At 46.6% G+C, this 10,761-nt stretch overlaps 1 protein-coding gene across 1 annotated transcript in view; it reads right to left on the bottom strand.

Annotated features, from left to right (window-relative positions):
* Positions 1 to 524: 524 nt before the first annotated feature.
* TMEM246 (transmembrane protein 246) overlaps positions 525 to 10,761 on the bottom strand; it is a 10,680-nt gene continuing 443 nt past the window's right edge. Inside the window, exon 2 of the mRNA XM_015423089.1 lies at positions 525 to 4,166. Coding sequence (XP_015278575.1) covers positions 2,840 to 4,030 — 1,191 coding nt within the window. The 5' untranslated portion in view covers positions 4,031 to 4,166 and the 3' untranslated portion in view covers positions 525 to 2,839. The remainder of the gene's footprint in view (positions 4,167 to 10,761) is intronic.

Genomic DNA, 10,761 nt, shown 5'->3' with positions numbered 1-10,761 from the left:
GCTAACACAAAAATGTGTACTCCGGAGGCTAAAAAATTGTGAGCTGACTCACACTAACAGCTTAGAGAGAACACTGGCTGAGACGTGTGGTATGATCTGACTGAAGGAGGTCATTATCGGAGGAGGGGGTGCTGAAATATACCTTGCACTGTTGTCGTGTTAAGTGCAAGGGCTATTGGTGGTGTTTCCACTCATGCAAGAGCTCTTGCGCACATGAAATGTTTGGTCAGGCCCAACCAGAATGGTACAGGGAGGAAACACGTGCCGTTCTCCCATCCCGGCTACCATTTAAACAGGATCCCTCAAATGACATCTTCCCACTTTGCTAAGGAATATGCTTTCTCCCGCCAACCGAGCAGTTCGAAAGCAAGAAATTGCAAGTAGATAAATAGGTACCACTTCAGTGGGAAGGTAACAGCGTTCCGTGCGCCTTGGTGTTTAGTCATGCCGGCCATATGACCACGGAAACGTCTTCGGACAGCGCTGGCTCTTCGGCTTCGAAACGGAGATGAGCACCGCAACCCTAGAGTCGGACTTGACTGGCTTTCGAGCAAGGGAACCTTTACCTTTTCAACACACCTTTACTGTGAACGATCTATATGGGTCTGAACTCTGCCTTTTCAACAGGAATGTAAACCAGTTAATCCAACCTGGAAAGGGGAACTTTTATTATTATTTTGTTAACACATTTGTTTGTTACACGTGAATTCCTACTGACGGAAAACAATGGGACTTTTATGTATTAGAAAACATGGAAACTGATCACAACATCTTCACTTGTCACTGGAACTTTTCCCCAGGTCCAGCTGTACATCTCAAAATGAGGACCCCCACAGAAAGGGCATCTTTCCAATTTAAGTGCTGAGGGATGAGGAGTGTTTTTTGGGGGGGTTACGTATTAAGATTATTGCCTCCACGAAAAGAGAGTGCCCACCCTCCCAAAGCTTGCAGTTCACACAGATCATCAAGAGTGCAAAAGAAGTATGGAAACACTTCTCAGAAGCTGTGTACAGAGTCTGCATAAGGCACTTCTGCTTCTTAAGAAGTCGTTTACCACAGAAAAATAAGGTGGACGTCAGATTGACTAGCACTTGGGACCAGAAACGGCATATGAAGAAGAAATTGGGGGGGGGGGAGGGGACAGTTGCCTGTAGGACAGCCCTGAATAGTGCTAATCACTCATGGATGACTTGTAGGGAAGCAAGTGCTTAAACAGGTTGGGGCAATGGGAAGGAAATCCCTCCCACTTGTCCCGTCTTGGGGAATGCATATAGTAGTAGGGGGAGCATGGGACAGACTGGCAGGAAGCAGGTCTAGTAACAGCCCAGAGATCATCCAGCCTAGTTGGATCTTCTACAGCCTGTGGTGTGTCTCCTCACAAAGGAGGCTTCGCACGCGTAGGAGGACTTGGACTTAAAATCATCTCACATGCATTGTGAACTGGTACACACTGCCCTCGGAGAACGGTGCCATATCCACAGATGCATGATTGGCTCCAAAATGACCAGGAAGTCGATATAGATACTGGGTGAGATTAATGTAACAAATGAGCAGTGATGGCCCCCCACCTGCTTCCCTGATAACACCGACCTTTTGTTGACAGGTGGTGATCAACTGTTTTGTCTTATTCTTAAAAGCAAAACAAGACACTATTGCCTCAGTGAAGGGAAACCAACTCTTGAACACGTTTATACGAATAACCTATTTGGAAGTGTTTATAAAGAAACACTTCTGGTATGTCCAGCCAGCCACCAAGCTCGTTCCCTATAAAATGCATCACTTAGAACTCAGAGAGATGACCAAATGCCTTCTGTGCATCTATACTGCTGGAATGTAGCATTTCAGATTGCAGGCAAGGGACTAACTGTTTTTATGCTCTCCACACATCCCCTACAACCACCCTTAAAAAAACAGCATGTCCAGAAAAAGGCTAATTTTGAATCCACCTTTTGTATTTTATATGTGGGCTCATCCCGCATTCTTATTTTACCCACTGGTGCCTGTTTCTTCAGAGGAGGGTAGGGGCGGTTCTGTTCCGCATGTGTTTTGCTACCTCTAGTTTAAATCTGCAGGGAGATACACTGGACATAAACCACTGTAATACTGAATCGACCGCTAGACGGAGCCAAACGCATGCGGAACAGAATCCCCCCCCCCCAACAGGAACAGGCACTTAACAGTGAGTAGAATGAGAATGCGGAAAAGCCCTATGGCAGGGAAAATACAAACAGGAATCCCCCTTACATCCAAAGCAATCTGAAAGAGTGCAATACAGCAGTAGGTATGTCACAGGAGGTTACTGCTTTTGTTTTGGCTCTCAGTCTGGGCTGAAGAGATCCCCTCCAAACATACATTTCAAGGTGAGAGAGAGAATGGAGCAATTCACCAACCCTTAATGGAACAGAAGACGACGGCACCTCTTTAAGAATCCACAATCAGGCTGCGATCGCGCATAATAAATAATCCACTTTCAATTCACTTTCAAACTGGATTTTGCCACTTCACACAGTAAAGTGCACTGAAAGTGGCTTATTTAGTGTGTGTGATCGCAGCCTCACGCATTTAAACCCGTTGTTGGACCGGAAAAGACAGAAAGTGTTCACCGGCAGTACAACAGGGTGTGCTAGGATTTCAAGTCAAGTCAAGCGTTAAAATGAGCAATTGTGACTTTCTAGAGAGGCGTCTTGCTGTTGGCAATGTCCCGAGATGACCGGCATCACTGTGCCATCTATTCCCTTGTGCTTGCATGCGAGCAAAACAGGCCGGCCGCTTGCTTGGCTTCTCGGGCCGGCAGGCAACTCAGGCTCCGCCCCCCCCACTCCCAGAAAGCTCCGCAGCATCAGAGAAGTTTGGGATTGCCATTCATCCTGAGGCTAGAAAACAACCCCACGTGCCGGAACAGATTGGGCTCCACCACAAATGCCCGTTCGCCCTTCGTGCGCAGGAGCGAGTAAATGGCGGTATCTTTGGCAAAGCCTGGGCGGCAGTGCAGTTCTTTCAAGTAACCCAAGGCACGGTGGGCAGAAGAGGCAGAGAACAGCATAGCAGGTGTGCAGCATTCTGTCGCGGGCACTATGCTGTAGAGCGGAGGGGCCAGGCGGCGGAGTTCCAAAAAGTAGTGCCGTCCCACCAGTTCTACCAGCAGCATACTGTACAGGGCAAAGAAAAGCACAACAGGCCAACTGGGGCTGGAGCGGCTGGAGACCCAGGCGTAGAGGAAGCCCAACAGGGACCCCAGAAACATACCTACTCCGAGCCACTCGAGGATCCTCATGGGCTCTGGGTTGATATAACGCTGTAGTCTCTCTGGATGGTAGAGCTTCACGTAAAGGGCGTCTTGCAGGTGTGCCTTTGAGAACCGCACCTGCAACAGGTGATGCAACACGGGAAAGATCTCCTCCTCGGGAACAGCGTCATCTTCCACCAGCAGCACATACTCCGGGTCGTAGGCCTGCAGCGACTTCTCAAGACAATAGGCGTAGTCCTGCTTTTCCTTCTCAAACTGGTTCGGCGAGAGCTCTGCCTTCTCACGGCCTCCGTAGTGGTTCGCCATAGACATAAAGCTGGACAGCAGCTTGGCATCCCAATGGCTGCCGGGATCCGTTTCCACATTGCAGAGCAAGATCTGGTGGCGACGGCAGGGAGGGCCACACTCCCGGAGGAGGCGGTGGAAACGGGAGGCCACCTGAAGGACATAGTGGAATTCGGGATGCCTCTGGACCGTGATGATGGTAATCAGCAGCCACGGATGGAAGGCATCGTTGCCCAACCTTTCGGATGTATTTGGGGTCCGCAGTCTCTCAAAGTAGCGGAGGGCCCTCAGACCGTCCTCTTGGTTCTGCTTCAGGAACTCTTGGCTCATCGGGCGCAGATACCAGCGGCGCACATAGAAATAGGAGTAGAGGAACTGCTGGCAAGTCAGCGGTGCGAGCACACCAAAGGTCACAACCGTCAAAGCGAGGAACTGCACAAATGGGTTTGACCAACGGCACAGCCTCCCCCATGGCTGCGGAAGTCCTCGCGGGAGCATGGCTGCCGTGTGCAAGGGCTGGCGGTTGTGGGCTCATGCCTCAGGTCATTCACTTAGCCCATTGCTTCTACCGGGAAATGGGGGGGGGGGTTATGAACAGTCTTGTATTTATCTGAGCCAACCACAAGATCCAAACCTGCAAAGAAAGGAAGACAAACTATTATGCATACCGATGAGACAGCCGTATACCATAACTAGTAAGTAGCCACTTTGACAAGCTTTTACGGTAGAAAAGCAGCATATAAATCAACACATGAGCACCCGCCTTATACCAAGGGCCAACCTTGACGTGATGGGTGGCTGTGGGGTGACCTTGTTCAGACTGATGCAGTTTTAGAGAACTTAGCCATTTGAAATTTGCTGCAAGGCCCTGATCCTGAAAGGGCCCACCGCATGGTAGCAACAGGCAATCTCTCCCCACTCTGTGCCTTTTAAAGTGCTGAAACAAGCCCTTTTTCTTTGCCAGAGCTTTCTTTTTTTTAACTGCCCCAAGGGGGAGAATTTTATTTGTTTTTGAAACTATACACACATATAAACATACAAAGAACAAAACAATGCAACACAAAACATAGATGGGGGTAAATCATGCTTGTCCTTAGAACAGTTTGCCTCGTAAGTTTACAATAATAAAATCTTATTTCATTAGCACAAATAATTCTTTCTCCGGTGGCTCTATTTCTGTACAATAAAACCTATATCTGTGTCTGCATATTTCAATATTCAAGCCTTTAATTAGCAGAGTTAAACCTTTATACTTCAATCTGTTATGCTGCTATTATACCAGTCATAAAAATGCTTCCATGTATTTTCAAATGTATAGTTTATAGACCCTTTCATCAATAAAGTTAATTTATCACATTCTGCTGCTTCCATCAGTTTGGTTATATATTCATGTTTCTTTGGTGTTTCAGATGACTTCCAGTACTTAGCATATAAAATTCTCGCTGCTGTTGTAATATCTATCATTTTTGTCAAAGTCCTTTGATAATATATTCAAAAGGATTACTTCCGGTGTAAATGGTATAACAATACCTAATATCTTTTGCATTATTTCATGAGTCCACCTCCAATATCTTTTAGTTATTCCACAATGCCACTACATATGATAAAAAGATCCTGTTGTCCATTGACATGTCCAGCATACATTAGAATATTTATTCTTAGATTTCGCTATTCTATCTGGTGTTATATAGCACCTGTAAAACATTTTGTATATATTTTCTTTATATGCAAGAGCTTTTGTAATTTTGATTTTTTTTTCCATATCTGATCCCATCGGTCTAAATATTATGACTTATATTTTGTGCCCATAATATCATATTAGATTCAACTGTCTCCTCATACATCGTATCGTTGAGCATGAAGGTATATATTCTTTTTATAAATTTTGAGTCTGGGGATGTCAACATTTTTTCACGCTCCGTTAAGTTTTTGTAGAAACCCAATCTTTTATCTTTATAAAATCTGGATTCTATTTGGGGTTCTATTTGGCAAATCTTCTGGTATTCTCAGATTATTCTTGTTATCCAAAATATCCTGATATCTTATTAGTTCTTTCCTGGCCTAGATATTCGGCCGTGTAAATGCCTCCAGAGGTGCAATAAGTCTGAAGTTTTTTATGTAGTGTCTTTTTAAATGGAGTATAGACTGATAGCATCTTGGGGGGGGTATTATTTGATGTTTTAATTTATTACAGATGAGTTAAATTGCAATTTGCAAGCTGCCTCAAGCCAAGAGGAAAGTTGGCATATAAATATCTTAATACATACATAATGTAACGTACAATGCATGGAAAAGGTTGATCCAGTTGCTTTGAGTCATGGGTGCAAAAACGTCTACATATGGTTAACTCAAGATATGGTAAAACAGACTGAAGTCAGAGTCTGGTTTTGGGCTTCAAAACCCAGTCGAGTGTATTACATTCTTCCATTGTCTAGGTGTGTTAAGAGCCAACAGCGAATGCCTCAAGAAGGCTACACTTCGGTTTGGATTCTATACATTCCTCAGAGTTGTGTAAACCCACTACAGTTCAAGTTCTTTGGCTGCCAGATCCAGGTTGGGAAATGACTGGAGATTTTGGGGGTGGAGACTGAGGAGGGCAGAGTCTGTGGCATCATGCCACAGAGTCCACCTTCCAAAGAGGCCATTTTCTGCAGGTGAGCTGACCTCTGTCAGCCTGGAGATCAGTTGTAAGAGCAGGAGATCTCCAGCCACGACCTGGAGCTTGGCAACCCTAAGTGGAACAGCCATGATTCTTCTGATTTCCCAGGAGGAACTTTGTGTCCTCTATTATTGAACTGAGAAGCAAAAATGGCCCTAGTAAGAGGCCCTGCCCTCTGGCTCACCCCCACTAGAGGGCAAAAGGGGCACTGTCTCAGGGCAGTGACGGCTCACCTACTGCACATGGGGCCTGTGCAGCCAGCTCATTCATGGGGGCAGCTGCTAGCCCGCCTCGCATGGGGCTCGTGAAACCAGCTTCCAAGCAGCCCCACATAGGGTGACGGCTGTCAGCTCACAGCAGTGGCAGCCATGAACACCACCGAAACAGGACAAGGGCCGTGCCTCGCTTGGGGCCGGTGTGGCCCCTGCAGGGGGAAGCGGCTTCATAGGCCAGAAGCCCAGTGGCTTTAAAGGCCACTCTGCCCAGCCCCCCGTCTCCATTTTATCTTCAGAACTACCCTGTGAGTTAGGTGAGGCTGAGAGTGTGTGACTGGCCCAAGGTCACCCAGCAAGCTTCTACAGTGGAGTGGCGATTCAAACTGGGGTCTCCAAGATCCTATTCCAACACTCTATCCACTACACCGTGCCCTGACCTGGATAGCTCAAGCTAGCCCGATCTCGTCAGATCTCGGAAACTAAGCAGGGTCGGCCCTGGCTAGTGACGGGCAAGTTCCCTCTAAGCTGTAGAGTCTTTGTGAGCAAAAATTCGACTTTGTGAGCTACTAGCATTAAAGTTGTGAGCAAGCGATTTGGCTACCTGCATAAATTAGTCTGCTCTGGAGCCATCCTTCCTGAGCTGAGACAAAAATGTGTGAGCTGGAGGGTAAAGAACTGTGAGCTAGCTCGCACTAACTCATCTTAGAGGGAACACTGGCGACCTCCAAGGAATATCAGGGGTGTGACGCAGAGGCAGGGAATGACAAACCACCTTTGAAACATCTCTTGCCTTAAAAACAAGACTAGCTCACCACCTAGTGGTGCAGAACACTAGAAGAACTAGAACTTCTGGCTGCCAGACAATCTTAGGATCTCCTGGCTATATGACACACAATGCCATATGATAATTATTACTATTACCATGGAAATGGGCAGCTGAAGCTTTTCATGGCATGGAGCTAAATCACATCACCTGAGAACTGCTGCAGCTCAAACTGGTATTAAAGGGACTCAAAGAGGGACCCGTTTAAACATTAGCTCTTCTGTTTGCAAGGGTGATGCCTGCTTATTCTTCAGGAAAGTGATAGAGAAGATACATATCTGTGCAGAGTCTGTATTTTTTGATTTGGGATTTTGCTCTGGTTCAATGTGGCCACCTGCAGCCTCTATTGGGGAAACAGCAGATAAAAAGAGCGGCTATTCAACGGGAGGAAACTGCCTTGGCTATGTTCACTAGGTAATGGTAGGTGCATCATCTGAACTTAATTTCCCACAAGACTCCTATGACAGTTGCCAAGTTTTCCCCCCTTGGCATCCTCCCTTTTAATAAACTGTTTGGCGTTACAAGATGTTTGATTATCCACTGGCTTTTGTATTGGCAATTTTGTAAACGTCTAGCCTGATCAAGGACTGTGGAGAGCCTGACCTCTCACACCCTTTTTTTTCCTGCTCTGTTGACTTTGCTTTGACGGAAGTACTTTTTACACACTTCACAGTGAAATTGTGGAACCTGCTGCCACAGGATGTGGTGACAGCCACCACGTTGTAAGGTTTTAAAAGGAGAGTGGACAACTTCATGGAGGATGGGGCCATCAATCAAGAAGAGGTCTGGATTTTGCTCTGGACCAGCCATTGTAGGCAATGCCTTCCTGGGGGAGGCCTAACAGTTAGGACTAACGAAACCTTGGTAAAACCTATGCCCTCGGTAGAACCTGTATCTGCAGAAAGCCTTTTACCCACCCAAAGGAAAAATGCTCATTATGAACACACTCTCTGAAATAAGGAAGTCCAAGTTCTCTTAACATCAGCCTGTGTTTCTCTTTTTTGGAGAACAGGGAAAGAACTTTCAATAACATGGCAACCTGGCTTCAACTCTTAATTTGTTCCTCTGAGGAAAGTACTCTCGTTCAGTAGATCCTGAGTCTTGGGCAGACATCCAGGCCTTGATTCACACATGGATATTCTGGTCTCTGCCACAAAGATTGTGCTTTGCCCTGGAAGAGGTCACAGTCCAGAGAAAATCTATCAGAGCTCACAAGGCGATATTCCGGTCGAAGCCTATCCGTCACACCATACAACCTACATCTTTTAAAAGCAGCCTGTGAGGCAGGCTTTCCAACAGCCGTGGCCCAGTTTTAAAAGACAGGACAATACTGGATGAGAATCATTCGATGGACTGAGACAACAGAGATTCACAGCAGCAGCTACCAGGAAGCATCTGCGCTTGGAGAATGCATGCCGCATCTACCAGGGATTAACACAGCTCGTTGAATCCTAAATATTGACATTCTGCAGCATACGTACAGGAGCGACAGGCTAGTGAACAGTGTTCCCTCTAAGCTGAGTTAGTGTGAGCTAGCTCACAGTTGTTTAGCCTCCGACTCACATTTTTGTCTTCGCTCAGGAAAGGATGGCTCCAGAACAAACTAATGTATGCAGTAGCCAAATCGCTCGCTCACAGCTTTAGTGCCAGTAACTCATGAAGTAGAATTTCTTAGCGGGAACATTGCTAGTGACCCTAATCGCCAGAATCCATCTCTTTTAAAAAATCTTAAATTGAGCCTATGGTAAGGCAGGGCTTGTGGTATTTTTCTGAAGGCTCTCCTCGTGCAGATGAACACTACCTTCTCTGAATCCTGTGTGGAACACATGGCAGATCTGGGAAGAGACTATCAACAGTCAGAAGTCCAACCTCCGAGGCAAAGCTGCCAAAAGATCCTGGTATGCCCCCTATAAACAGGGCGCTGACTCCGTGCACTCCTCCCACGCCACGCCTTCTTATTTCCACCACTTCAGACACCTTCAAAGTCCTTGTGCATGACGGCATACAATAAGGTATGACAGGCAAGATGACAGCCAAGTCAAGAGGTAGTCTATTAGATCATCTTGATCTGAGGTGACAGTTAGTGTGTCATGTGACATGTCACCAGGTCCTAAGATTGCATCATCCTGACTGCTGTCACCATGAGTCAGCACTTCGTTCTGATTGGTGCTCAGATGTATATATTGAGTACAGTCTGCATGCTATTGTTCACTCTTGTGGATTGAATGCTATGCGCAGCACTTGGTCAGTCAGCCTGGTGAACTGGATGCTACCAGTGCTAAAGGACTGTATGTATATAGTTGCTGTAAATAAACCACTGTAAATAGTTCAGCACTAGCCAACTCTGGATTGTGTTATTATTGGTGCTTCCAATACGCTGACAGTGTACTATGCCTACCTTTCTCCATGGCCTAACAGTGAAATAGAACACAAGCCATAGAAAAACACCCACATCATTTAAAAATTATAACAATAAACAAAAATACATGAACATTACATTAACCCCCCCCCCACACACACAAACTCCAAATGCTCTGCTCAACAGGTCTGTTTTGCAGCTTCAATGGAAATCCAGGACCTCTCCCGGGAAGCTGTTGCACAGGCAAGTGGCAGCCACTGAAAAAGCCAGAGCCCTGTCTGTCACAGAGTGCTCCCCAGCAGGGAGAAGCAGTTGTACAGAGTAGGTTCCTTGTGTTGCTGGGCGGCACCAATGCACGGCCTTCTTTTTGCCCACAGGTTACAGCTGACTTGTGGCACCCAGGGCTCCCTCTAAGCTGTGGAGTCTTGTGCGCAAAAATTCTACTTGGTGAGCTCCTGGCATTAAAGTTGGGAGCGAGCAATTCGGCTGCTGCGTAAATTAGTTTGCTCTGGAGCCCCTCCTTCCTGAGCGAAGAGAAAAATCTGTGAGCCGGAGGCTAAAAAACTGTGAGCTAGCTCACACTAACTCAGCTTAGAGGGAACACTGGTGGCACCCCCCCCCCCTTTCTTTTTAAAAACGCTAATTTGCTTTCCCTCCTCCTCCGGTGACCAATAGCAGGTAAGGATTAGGTAACCTCGCCAAGCAGAGATCTATAGAAATAGAGGCGCTTTCCTAGGTGAAGTGTGTGTGTAGTAATGGGGGGGGGGAAGAGGCAAATACCAGGAAAATACTTTTCTACCCTCTGCAAGATTGCTATTTGAGGAACACCACAAACATTCCCTAGACAGACGTCATGATGGTCAAAGGTATCCTGACTAGGAAAAAACCTCCCCGATTTCATAAAGGCATCTAGTAAAAGGAGGGGACTTTCATCCAGTAAAAGGAGGGGAGACTTTCTTCAGGGCAGGAGCGACACAAAGCGGCCTCGCCACCAATGTTCCCTCTAAGCTGTGGAGTCTTGTGAGCAAAAATTCTACTTTGTGAGTTACTGGCATTAAAGTTGTGAGTCCGCAATTTGGCTACTGCAGCAATTAGTTTGCTCTGGAGCCGTCCTTCCTGAGCTAAGACAAAAATGTGTGAGCTGCAGGCTAAAAAACTGTGAGCTAGCTCACA

Source organism: Gekko japonicus, unplaced genomic scaffold, assembly GCF_001447785.1.
Source record: "Gekko japonicus isolate JY-2015 unplaced genomic scaffold, Gekko_japonicus_V1.1 scaffold389, whole genome shotgun sequence".
Classification (NCBI taxonomy): Eukaryota; Metazoa; Chordata; class Lepidosauria; order Squamata; family Gekkonidae; genus Gekko; species Gekko japonicus.
Note: the sequence above shows the minus strand (reverse complement) of the source record. Positions and strands in the feature narration are given on the sequence as shown.